Source organism: Chinchilla lanigera, unplaced genomic scaffold (assembly GCF_000276665.1).
Source record: "Chinchilla lanigera isolate Chin_1 unplaced genomic scaffold, ChiLan1.0 scaffold00027, whole genome shotgun sequence".
NCBI lineage: Eukaryota > Metazoa > Chordata > Mammalia > Rodentia > Chinchillidae > Chinchilla > Chinchilla lanigera.
In genome coordinates this window covers 18,054,912-18,066,083 of record NW_004955428.1, presented here as the reverse complement: position 1 = coordinate 18,066,083, position 11,172 = coordinate 18,054,912, and the positions used below count along the sequence as shown (strand labels likewise).

Here is an 11,172-nt window from a genome sequence, read left to right as displayed (position 1 = left end):
AGTTTGTTTTAAATTGGAACAAGACTCCTGGCCTCTTAATTTGTCTCCTGATTTTGTTTTAGGAAAGTGATTAAATTTGTCGTGTACAAATCATGCAACCATAGCCAAAGACTAAACATGTTTTGAAATGTCTTCATCACAGAAGTTTCATTTTAAAAAGAAGAAAGGAAAGAATGGGGGGAAGAAAGGCGATGGGCACCTGGAGTTATTAGTTCACTCGTAATACAACCCAGCAATTTGAAAAGACAACTGCAAGACTTTTTCACTATTTGATTCCAGAAGGTTACCTGCTATATCCTTCTCTAACTTTTAATTGACATTTTGACAAACTTCAGATATTAGCTTATAAAGGGACTTCAGACTAGGGGCAGGTAACATTCAACCCACTTTTTAATACTAAATTACCACTTTTTTAAAAAAAACAGCAAAGAATAAAAGTCTATTCCATAAATACATTCATATCCATAGTATTTAAATATTTTTATAAACCCAATAATGAAATAAGATTTTTTGCACCCATCTGCTGAAACTATCCTCCTCCTACTTAAATTACATATTTATATGTTATACATCCTGAAATAAAAAGTGAACTCCTCAGATATAAACTTTTAAATATTTAGTTTTCATTTCAACAAAAGAATAAAGATTTCAACTTTGCATTTTGATCCTATGCTTGCATATTTTCAGCTTCTATATTTTCACCTTTTAAATTATGATCATAATAAACCTCATTCTTGTGGTAATCAAGATCAAGGTTAACACAGGATTAGTATGTTCCCAAATTGTATTTTTGGTTAAAAATTTCACTGTCTCATCCAGTCAAGAGATGTTATAGTTGGGCAGTAAGATACAGTAAAAACTTCAGTGGTCAGAGAAATCCATGACATAGGAAACCAGACTCTAGTTGAGTAGAAAGTTTTTCCAAGTTGACCAGCTATGTAGCATATGGATTAAACTGAAGTACTGCATAATAATTTTGGGGAAATTATCCTAACTTTGCACACCTATCTGAGGTCTTTTTTCCCACCCTTAATATATTATACTTTTATGCACTTGAAATATCAAGAAGTGAGTCTCACTACTGTATTAGAGTACATAATATAGTGTCCAGCTTCAGATTAGATCTTCAGGAATCTTCCTGTTCCATGCATTCTAGGAAAGGTGCTGATGAATCATCTGTGGAAATAGTAAGCCATGAGTAATCTAAATATAACATGCAATTTGGATAGGTAAATATAAACATAGAAAATCAGATACCTTTTGGAGAAGTGATTTCATCCTTTCTAGGAATTCTCGAGGTGGTTTTTTCTCATAAGAATCACATGAATGGCATGTCTAGAAATCAATGAGAAAGTAGCATTCCCCATGTAAAATTTTCTCCTGCTTAACAAAATGTTCATTTAAAATTTATTTTTGCCATATAAAACAGAAATGATGTTCACTAAACAACATTTGGAAAAGTACATAAAATTCTTCCAAACAATGGGAAAAGACACTTGTAATCTCACCCCAGAGATAACCACTGCAGTGCTTTAATATGTATCCTCCCAGTGTCTTGTTTTTTAATTTTATTCTCATTTATGTTACACTAGTTAGTAATTTTTGTGTTGTTTTTAGTTAATGTATCACATGTATTTCCTACATGTTAAGTACCCTTTAAATATATGATGTATGATAATTGCTTTGTATTCCAAATGTAATTGTTACTATTTTTGGACACATATGTTGCTTGCTTTCTCCTTTGAATATAAACTGCAAAGAAGTATTAACACATCTATAAAAAAATTTTCATATGCATTTTAATTTATTTTGAACATTCATAGAAGCAGAATAATGAAATTAAGGGGATACAAATTTCTAAAGCATTGGAAAATGCACAGTATAAAGTTTTACCCCTTTTACCTGGAGCATTTTTATTTTGGGGGTCTTTTAAAAAATTCTAAACTGGAAAACATACGATTTCTTTATTTTAACTGGGATTTATTTGATTACTAGGAAGATTAAATAAGTTTTCATGTATGTTGCATGGTTACATTTATTTATTCCTTTCTTCTTAATTTCTTGGTTTATAGTCTTTACTCTTATTCCTGTAGGGATACCAAACACTAGGTCATTGCTTGATATTTAGTGCCCAGTACCAGCAATGAGAACATCTGGCTGAAAGATAACAGAGAAGCTCCAGTTCTCATTTTGACAGTTAACCACTTTCTGGAACTTGGGGACAAGTCACCTCTTTAGTAGTACTCAAAGCTGATTAACTGGATAGTTCTGAGTTCAATCCCAATATTCCCATTTCATGAGCCTTTGGTTTGGAGCTTGAAAGTCATGCTCCTTTTTTTATGAAGAAAATTTTAAAAGGCTATTTTTCACATGGTAACCTGGTCAAGCAATCAAAGAAAGAATCATTTTGATAGTGTAATTAAGATTTCATTGGAATCACATGTAGAGTTTCTTAGACGAGCAAGAACTGATAAAATTTAAAGTAACTTATTTTATGTGGTTTCCATGGTTTTGATTAATGTTTAAATTACTCATGTTCTTGAGTATCAGCATTGTTCATGACTTGGCATAAGAGATATATAAGAAGGACTCAAGCCCCCAAAACAGGGGACATTGAAATTTCCCGGACAAGAAATGGGATATACTTATTTAAATTCAGTGCTGACTCTGTAATTGTCTGGCATAATAATATTCTTTAAGAGAGAAAACCAGTTTGATATTTATCATGTCCAAACCCAGGAGGTAGCGCCTATCAATAAGAATACAAGTTATATATGACCATATGTATAATGAGAAGGAAATATTTCTTAATTTCTAAATCACAATTGCATTCTCTTCCGAATGACTTCCGTCATCTTCAGAAGTACATTAACATATCCCAGCTGTTATCAGAAATTCTAATAATTTGCTAGCAGTTGAGATTCAAGTACTGGAAAGAGGAGTTCCCATTTCTCAAAACCTACCATGTATGACAAGGAAGACACTGAAGGCTCTGGCTAAAAGGGTGTGTGAGTGTGTGAGTGTGTGTGTGTGTAAGCATGCTGTTGTAATATAACAACTACATTACATTATAGTTAATGCAGATAAAACATGTGACAAATTATAATCTTACTTGTCTATGTTTCTTCCTTTTGTCCGTGTTTGAAGGAGGTAGTTTCCTCTTCAGCTGTTTAATTAATATGCTGATAATCTTTTCATTGCCTCCTGTATTTGCTGACTTGAGTTTAGCCTCCTGAAAACATGCAAAAGCTGAGTGCTCACAGTGTTCCTGAAAGAGAAATAAGTTGTATGCATGTCAACGAAAGTTCTTCAAAAAGTTAAAATGACCTTCCCAGCTACCTCGACTAACTGTCTGAGATCACATTTATTTCAAGAGAAGGTGAGGTGTCTGATTTCACCTCCACCTAATCTTTGACCAAAAGAAACAGAGGGACTGGGAATGTAGCTCAGCAGTATAGTGCCTGCCGGGCAAACACAAGATCCTGGATTCAATTCCCAGGAAAGAAAGAAAGAAAGAAAGAAAGAAAGAAAGAAAGAAAGAAAGAAAGAAAGAAAGAAAGAAAGAAAGAAAGAAAGAGCAAGAGAGAGAGAAAGAAAGAATGAAAGAAAGAATGAAAGAGAAAGAATGAATGAAAGAAGAAAGAAAGAATGAAAGAGCAAGAGAGAGAGAGAAAGAAAGGAAGAAAGAAAAAGAAAGAAGAAAGAAAGAAAGAAAGAAAGAAAGAAAGAAAGAAAGAAAGAAAGAAAGAAAGAAAAAGAAAAGAAAGGAAGAAGAAAAAAGAAATGGCTGCTTCAAAATTTCCTCTTGTCTTAGAGAAGAGGGACATTTGTTTTCCTACACTGCAAAAATGAGGGAAAGGAGTGTGAACTTTTGCAATTCTTTAATCCTAATCCTCTATGGAGGACCATTTTGATGTTTTTTGGTATGCAGGACCTTTGTGTTTTGTAAGGGAGAGTTAGTTTGGTTTAAGAATAGTCACTTTTTTGGTTTAAGAATAGTTACTTTCAATAGTCACTTTATCTATTCATCTGTTGATGGGCATCTAGGCTGTTTCCATAGTTCAGCTATTGTGAATTGCACTGCTACAAATATGGCTTTGTGAGAATCACCATAGTATGATGCCTTGAACTCTTTTGGGGAAAATATCCAGGAGTGGCATAACTGAACCCAATGGAATTTCTAGTTTTAGTTCTTTGAGGAGTATAATTAAACAATAAAGAAAGATGAATTCAAGCAGGAAAATGGATGGACCTTGAGACCATAATGTTGAATGAAATAAATCAGAGGCAGGTTAAATATCACATGGTTTTTCCTATTTGAGAAATCCATAATATATATAAATTCGAGAGTAAAATAAAGGAGAGGTCATAGAAAATATTAAGGTAGAGTTTTTGGAAATGGGGAAAGTGATCAGAAGAAAGGGGGGAGACAGGAACATAAAGAGGAAAGGGGATCAAAAATGATCAAGAATATATATATGTTTTGAGGAATAATTATATACATCAAAAACATGTACTTATTATGTATCACAAACATGTACCACAAAACAAAAATTTTTTAAAGAACACAGTTGCTGAATTATAAGACCCTTAAAGTTGCACTGTAACTGGTAATAGCTTTGGGTAAATTATGGTCTGACCAAGAATCTTTTTAATTTGCAGTTTCTATCTGTATGTACATAGAAGCATCTATCAGTGGTGAATTTGAAGCAACATGTTATTCTGTGCAGCACTTTACATAGTGTCTTTTTACCAGTAAATGTTCAGTGTCTATTGTAGGGTCAGCTGAAGAGGTGAGAGCTACTGCTGTTTGGGAAATGGAAGTAGGTACTTGTCTCTGATGGCATACTCTAAGATTACACACACTTGCAATAAGCCATGCATGAGTTTTTAAAAATTATATTCATATTTTCTGCATGAAAAAAGCAGGTAGGATTCTGCATGAATCAAGCTGTCAAGGAACAGAATTTGAGACTTGCCTGACCAGTGGGAGGGAAGGCCATTCCCTGGAAAGTAAGACTAGTGTCTCAGAGAATGAAGAGTCTAAATAACTAGTGACTACTAAATTAGTCAAAATCTTAGCAATCAAACTGAAAAGGAGATGGAATTTATTGGACAAGTACAATTTATATCTACGTATTGAAGATATTGTAATGCTGATCTAAAAGCTTGTATCTGGGTTACTTATACTCAAGTTATTTTTTTCTTTCAGCAAGTGTGTGTGTGTGTGTGTGTGTGTGTGTGTGTGTGATGCTATTTCCCCCTGGAGTTGCTATGTCTTCATTTCACTAACATGTGTGGAAGCCACTACCTTATAGCCAGAACCCTCAATCTCTCCCAGTTCTTGCAAGGGCAGTCCTACACGTAACAATGTTACCTGAATCTTCTCATGGACAATCAGCTGAAACTAGCATCTAGCCTGTTTTGCATTTTCCAACCCATATGCTTACCCAACATGAATGTTGATTAATAACGCATCTTTAAGACCCAAACCCATCAGATTTGCTTTGCATATATAGCCACAAGCTGAGAACCAGTTTATCTGGTTTTCCTTCTATCGGGGCAACTTGCCTTTCATAAGGGCAAGATACTGTCCTTTCCATGTTTGCCAAAATGCTTATTTAATAGAAACTATTTATAAATGTTAATTTTAGCACTTTTTTTTCCTTGAAAACCACATGTTCATGTTTGTTGAAGTTTTTTTCTTTTCTCTTCTTTTTCACCACAACCGGCTTAACTTACTGGAAAAAAATAATATTCATATTTAAAGAGGTATATTTTCCAGCTGAAACTGAAAACACTAACTGCTTCATCCGCGATGATCTGAGAAACCAGCATTTCTCACAGAGGCCCATTATGCTGAGTTAACATTTTCGTGTGTATGTTGAAAGAAAATTAGGTTCCAAAGAAAGAGAAGGGTCATATGGAACGAACTCCTTTGAGACAATATTACCAGCAGTGGTCAAGACCAGTGGCCAAAGCTTTTACACTGGAGAAGGCCTTTCTGAGAGCTCCTGTGACTAGAAGAGGAAGATAGTTTCTGGTGCTGCTCTTCCCCTTTCACATTCATAAAAGGGTGTTTTGTTTAGTCCTGCAAGCTGCAGAGACACCCCTGACAATGTGTGGTCCAGAACAGGTGGCTGGGATTACAGCTTCGATGCACATCAAAGGCAGCCTCAGAGAGGAAAAGAAAGGAAGGAGCTGGCCCTGTAACTTCCTGAAGGATACGTGGAGGACAGTGGAGAGATTCCCCGTGAATTTGCTGCAGCAGCCTTAGGAGCCGGCACTCAGAAGTTTACAGGGTGGCCCACACCCGTATGTGCGCCACCTGAGAGCACGACCCACTGCTTTCCTTTGCTCTGTTTACTATGCCCTTTGACCATAAGAACATGGGTTTTCTTTACTATATTAGTTTTGCAGACTACAAGGAACAACAGTAAGCAAGTCAGAAGGCAAAGTGAAAAACTACTCTTCACTTTAGCCAGAGAGCAAGCCAAGCACTGCTTTGGGGAAAAAGACACACTTGGTTCTGTTGTTTCACAGTTGACTATTTGAAAATACCTGCTTCCTTAAAGCCTACTTACATTTTTTTTTCTTTTGCAAAGAAAGCCATTGCCATTCCTAGCAGGAAGTCTCGCGAACTTGGTAAGATTATCTTTGTCCTACGTACAATACCAGGGTATCCCAGTAGCAGCACTATTGACATACTGGGCTGGATTTTTTTTTGCTGTTAGATCTGTGTTATGCATTCTAGAACAGTTAGGAGCATTTCTGTTGTCTTACTACCAGATGCCAGTAGCACCCTCACCTCCATCCCTAACTGTGCCAACCAAAAATTTCTCCAGACAGTGTTCTTTGGTGCGCAAACTCACCACCACTTGAGAACCACTGGTTATACGATTAGTACGTTACAGATCCTGTTTTGATAGTTGCTCTGGAAAACATGATATAATGCTAATGTGGCCTTGACTATTCTTTTCCTGAGTTTGCCTAAAGACCTTAGTTATAGGACTACTCACTTATACCATAGACAGTACTGCTTGATCAGATTACCAGACAGATACAGCATCTCTGAGACAAAATCCTCTTATGATGATGTAAGATAAAACTTGTCCTTCGGTGAGGGATTACTGGAGGATGGGAAGTATGTAGAAGGGGAGGGGTGTGGAAAAGAAGGATGGAGGAACACAATCTATGCACAGTGTGTGCATATATAGAAATATTGCAGTGAATCCCTTTAATTTGTATAAATAACCTGTGTTGGTAATAATAATAAATATTAAAAATAGCTACTAGAAAATTTAAATTAAAAACAACTTTTCATTAATAAAGCACATGAAGGGAGTACTGTACCTATTGGACCAAATCAAGTTAGAAAATGGGATATTTTCCATTTCCTATTTTGCAAGTTGTAGTCTGCAGCTAGGGATCTGAGGAAAGGACTCTAACTACCATAGATAAAGTTAGTTCACGAGATCCTGCAAAAGGTATGTTTTGACAGACACACAAATTAAGAAATATTCTCACTCATTATAAAAGGCTTTCCAATAAGTTGAATGTGCTACTTTCATTTTACATGTTGCTTATTAGAAAAGAATCTAGTAAATATGAGAGTGGTTAGGTTTAGAGCTAGAGAGTGAATTTTAGAAAAAAGCAATAGTTGTGACTCATTCACTTTCTAAACTTTTACAGTCATTTACCATAATTGTTTTCTTTGCAGTGTATCTCTATAACTCTCCTCCTTTGTAGTGTACTAATTACTGGTAACACTTTCATGGTTATCCTAATTTGTGCCATTAAAGGTCTATGACAATGAAACATTTCCCCAGTTGCGTTTATCCTCTCAGGGTCCAAACCAGAAGACCAGACTGAAGTTACTGGGGCAAAAGATCAGCAGACACCACTCTTGAACTATGTGGCAGAATTCTTTTCCCTGGAACTTGAATTTAAATGGCTCAAGACATGGAATGAGTTCTTGAAAATGGTCCTTTCAAAAGACTTCACTGAAGGCCAGAGACAAGACTCACTGAAGACAAGGTATATGAGAATTATACTCTGAAAGAGCACTTTGATTTCCATGCTGTCATTTCTCCACACTATTTCTTTTTTAGCTTGTTATTAAAAAGTGAATTCTGCTTCTTATGGTATGTATCTATATTTCTCCAATAAGATTACAAAGAAGGCTCAAGGGCTTTCATGCCCAGGGGCTCTTAAAATATAACTAGCTTTTCATTGCACCAAAACTAGTCATAGTGTAGATTTCTTTTCTAGTTTGTTATTGTCTTAGCAGTGTTGCTTAAGAAGTCTTAAAGATACTTGAAAAAAAAACATATATTTTATAAGGAATATAATGTAGCATTTTGTTTGTTAGCTTTCTGGTAAATCTATGGACATTTAATCAAAATAGAAATCAACTTTTTACTAATTATTAAACCTCTAAATTTATGGAAATGCAGTACAGTATATTCCTAAATAACCACCCTAAGGCCTTTCTTAGTGGATTTAAAGTCATATCAATATATTTTCAGAAATCAATTCAGGAAGTCTTACCTTTACATCTTCTGGAGCTGGCAAAATTGCAGGATCCTGGAGCAAAAGAAAATTAGGTCTGAGTTATTTTTTTCTAAGCCAAAAGGCTACTTTTATATTAATTTAAAACTATTTAAACCTTGTAGCACGTGTGATCTTACCAAGTCATTCACATAGTTTTTCAGCCGATCAACAATATCTATAAGTTGACTCATCCTAATCATGAAGCGGTCTTGTCTTTGGGAACTTGATTTATGGGCCATTGTCCCCAAGAAGATGACCATCAGACAGATAGCTATCCTTTCCATGTTGCCAGGACTGGATCTCATGAATACCAACAGTAGAGCAAGACCTTGGTCTCCTTTGCACTTCAGTTTGACAGTGAGCAGGTTGTCAGTAAAGCTACCTATTTATTCATCCTTCAAGGAGAGGTAAAGCCCTCCCATTGCAGCCTGGAAATCTTTGTAAAATGGATGAATGTGAGTAACTCTTTTTTCTTTTCCACTGGCTAGGTATACGTGTGCATGTGCTAATGCGTGGGGGCAGGGATTGATGGAGTCAACGAAATGTGCCCAATCTGCATCTTAGACAGGAAAAAGAGAGAAATGGGTGAATTCCAATTTTCAGCATGAATCAAGAAGTGTGTGTGTGGTAAACAGTAGATACTATAAGACCTTAAAAAGTAAACACAAACACTTTGATCTCCTCTTCTCTGCATCCCCTGGAATCTTACCTGTTCTCCCTGACAGTCATAAGAGCACTCCTCTAATGAGTAAAGTGGCAGCAAGTGCCTCTTGCAGGACTTTTTCTTGTAGTCATGACTATATCTTTTGACTGAAATCATCCTGTATTCTATCATGAATGTAGGGGAGGTTACCTTTTAGGAAATTTTAAATAAAAGGGATATTTTCCTAACTAGCAAGAATATTTTAGATCTTTATCAGGCTTCAAGAATTTAAAATAGAATTTGTTTCCAATTCTCCCTCAGAGCCTCTTTAAATAACATTAATGTTGGCTTCTGGCATCTTATTTAACAATCTGATTTATAAATATTATATTATAAATGATTTTAGTGAAGTCTATAAAAATGTACCCCCAACCAGGATCTCACTGTACCTTCTCTAAAATAATCACCTACAAGTTACCTAATATCTATCTTTTCTGTATCATCAGTTAAATAAATGAGAAGTGTTGATACTCATTCATGTCCAAATCCAAAAAACTTTATAAACATCAAAATCAAAGAAACCCATAAATGGTGCTTTTTCTTTTGGAGTAGTGTTACTTATTTCTGCTAGATATTTTTTTTCTCTGGGTATGAGCAACACATTTTTAGCTGCATCTGTTGCAAGTAGAAGTTAAAGGACTCAAAGTCCAGAAATGGTTTTATCATTCTCTCTTCTCTTTCTCTTATTCTTGAGACTTTTTACCTATTTGAGAAAGTTGCATATAGTAGCCTAGCCCAAAACAGTCTGTACACAGGTAGGTCTTACCAAAAAAATCTGTTATAATTGTCAAGCTAAATTGGAGTTTGGACTTGATTTGTTCTGAAGGGTAACTGTGGTCTTTTTATCATACCATGTCTACTCAAGAATACACAGTTTTGCTGCAAGCAATGGCACGTGTCTGTACTCCCAACTACTCAAAAGACTGAAGCAGGAGGATCGGGAGTTCAAGGCCATCTTGGGCAACTTAGCAAGACCCTATCTTAAAAACTGATGATAATAATAATTAAAAGGACTAGGGATGTAGCTCAGTAATAGGGCACTTGGCCAGCATGTGTAAGGTCCTAGGTTCAGTAACTTTACCCACCAAATTACCAAAAAAAAAAAAAAAAAAACAGATTGGCCTTATATAGTAGATGAGAATTCTTACAATATGTTCAAGAAGTCCTCCCTGTAATCACTGTATTCTGTAGGGGTGGGCTCTTTGTAAACTTCCTAACTGGTCTGAACTAAGGATTGCCACTTGGCCTCTCAGCATTGCCTGCTAGGTCCTGGTGCATGCTTTCCTTATCTACCTAAAGAGATACTTATCTCCTTGAACACACTAACCACAGTGGTTAAGGGCTCAATTTCTAAAGCAAAGAGCTTGAGTTTAAATCCAGACTTTTAACAATGAGTAGTATATGTGATGCTGGGAATGTTATTGCAAAGGGAACACAGAATCTAATGATAGAGCTGCAATGAGACTTAAATGAGACATTCCAAGGACAGCACATGCTAAAATCCCAGGAGGTCTGCAGGCTGATTATGGATGACAGTGGAGAGGACAACTTACAGATCCACTGAAGGAAGGGTATGGGCAGGTCAGCACTAAGCCAAAGTATGTAAGTGTGGCTATAATGATTGTCAAACAGATGAAAGCCATACTGCCCAGTTAGAATCATTGTTCTCGACCCTGAGTGATTGTCTGTGATAATAGACACCCCAATCCCTCCCTGAAACCTCCGAGCATCCCCTCAATCTGTCAATCAACACATCAAAGGTCTCCAGGGTGCTTAAACCTTGCTGTGAGTAGAACTCCTACACCAAACAGCATATCAGTTATCAAACATTTTCAATGTCACCCCTGGTGTGAGAGACTGAATAGTGCCCCCCATATCCACTGTCCTAATTCCTGGAACATATGGGTTGTCACTTT

The 11,172-nt window shown here is 36.0% G+C and overlaps 1 protein-coding gene across 1 annotated transcript; it reads right to left on the bottom strand.

Moving 5' to 3' along the window:
• Positions 1 to 591: 591 nt before the first annotated feature.
• Il21 (interleukin 21) lies at positions 592 to 8,988 on the bottom strand. Its single transcript, XM_005386769.2, has 5 exons — positions 8,691 to 8,988; positions 8,551 to 8,586; positions 3,113 to 3,268; positions 1,258 to 1,335; positions 592 to 1,176 (listed from the first exon to the last, which is right to left on the bottom strand). Exons 1-5 carry the CDS (start codon positions 8,856 to 8,858, stop codon positions 1,153 to 1,155), a joined length of 462 nt encoding a protein of 153 aa, XP_005386826.1. The 5' UTR covers positions 8,859 to 8,988; the 3' UTR covers positions 592 to 1,152.
• Between the last annotated feature and the right edge of the window lie 2,184 nt (positions 8,989 to 11,172).

What these genes read in the sequence shown, in the direction of transcription:
- Il21 (XM_005386769.2), bottom strand. Translation starts at nt 8,858, where the DNA reads ATGAGATCCAGTCCTGGCAACATGGAAAGGATAGCTATCTGTCTGATG. An exon ending in AAAGGAAGAAACATAGACAA is followed by an intron (nt 1,336 to 3,112) that starts GTAAGATTATAA and finishes ATTGATTTCTAG; the next exon opens with ACATGCCATTCATGTGATTC. An exon ending in TGAAATCACTTCTCCAAAAG is followed by an intron (nt 1,177 to 1,257) that starts GTATCTGATTTT and finishes CTATTTCCACAG; the next exon opens with ATGATTCATCAGCACCTTTC.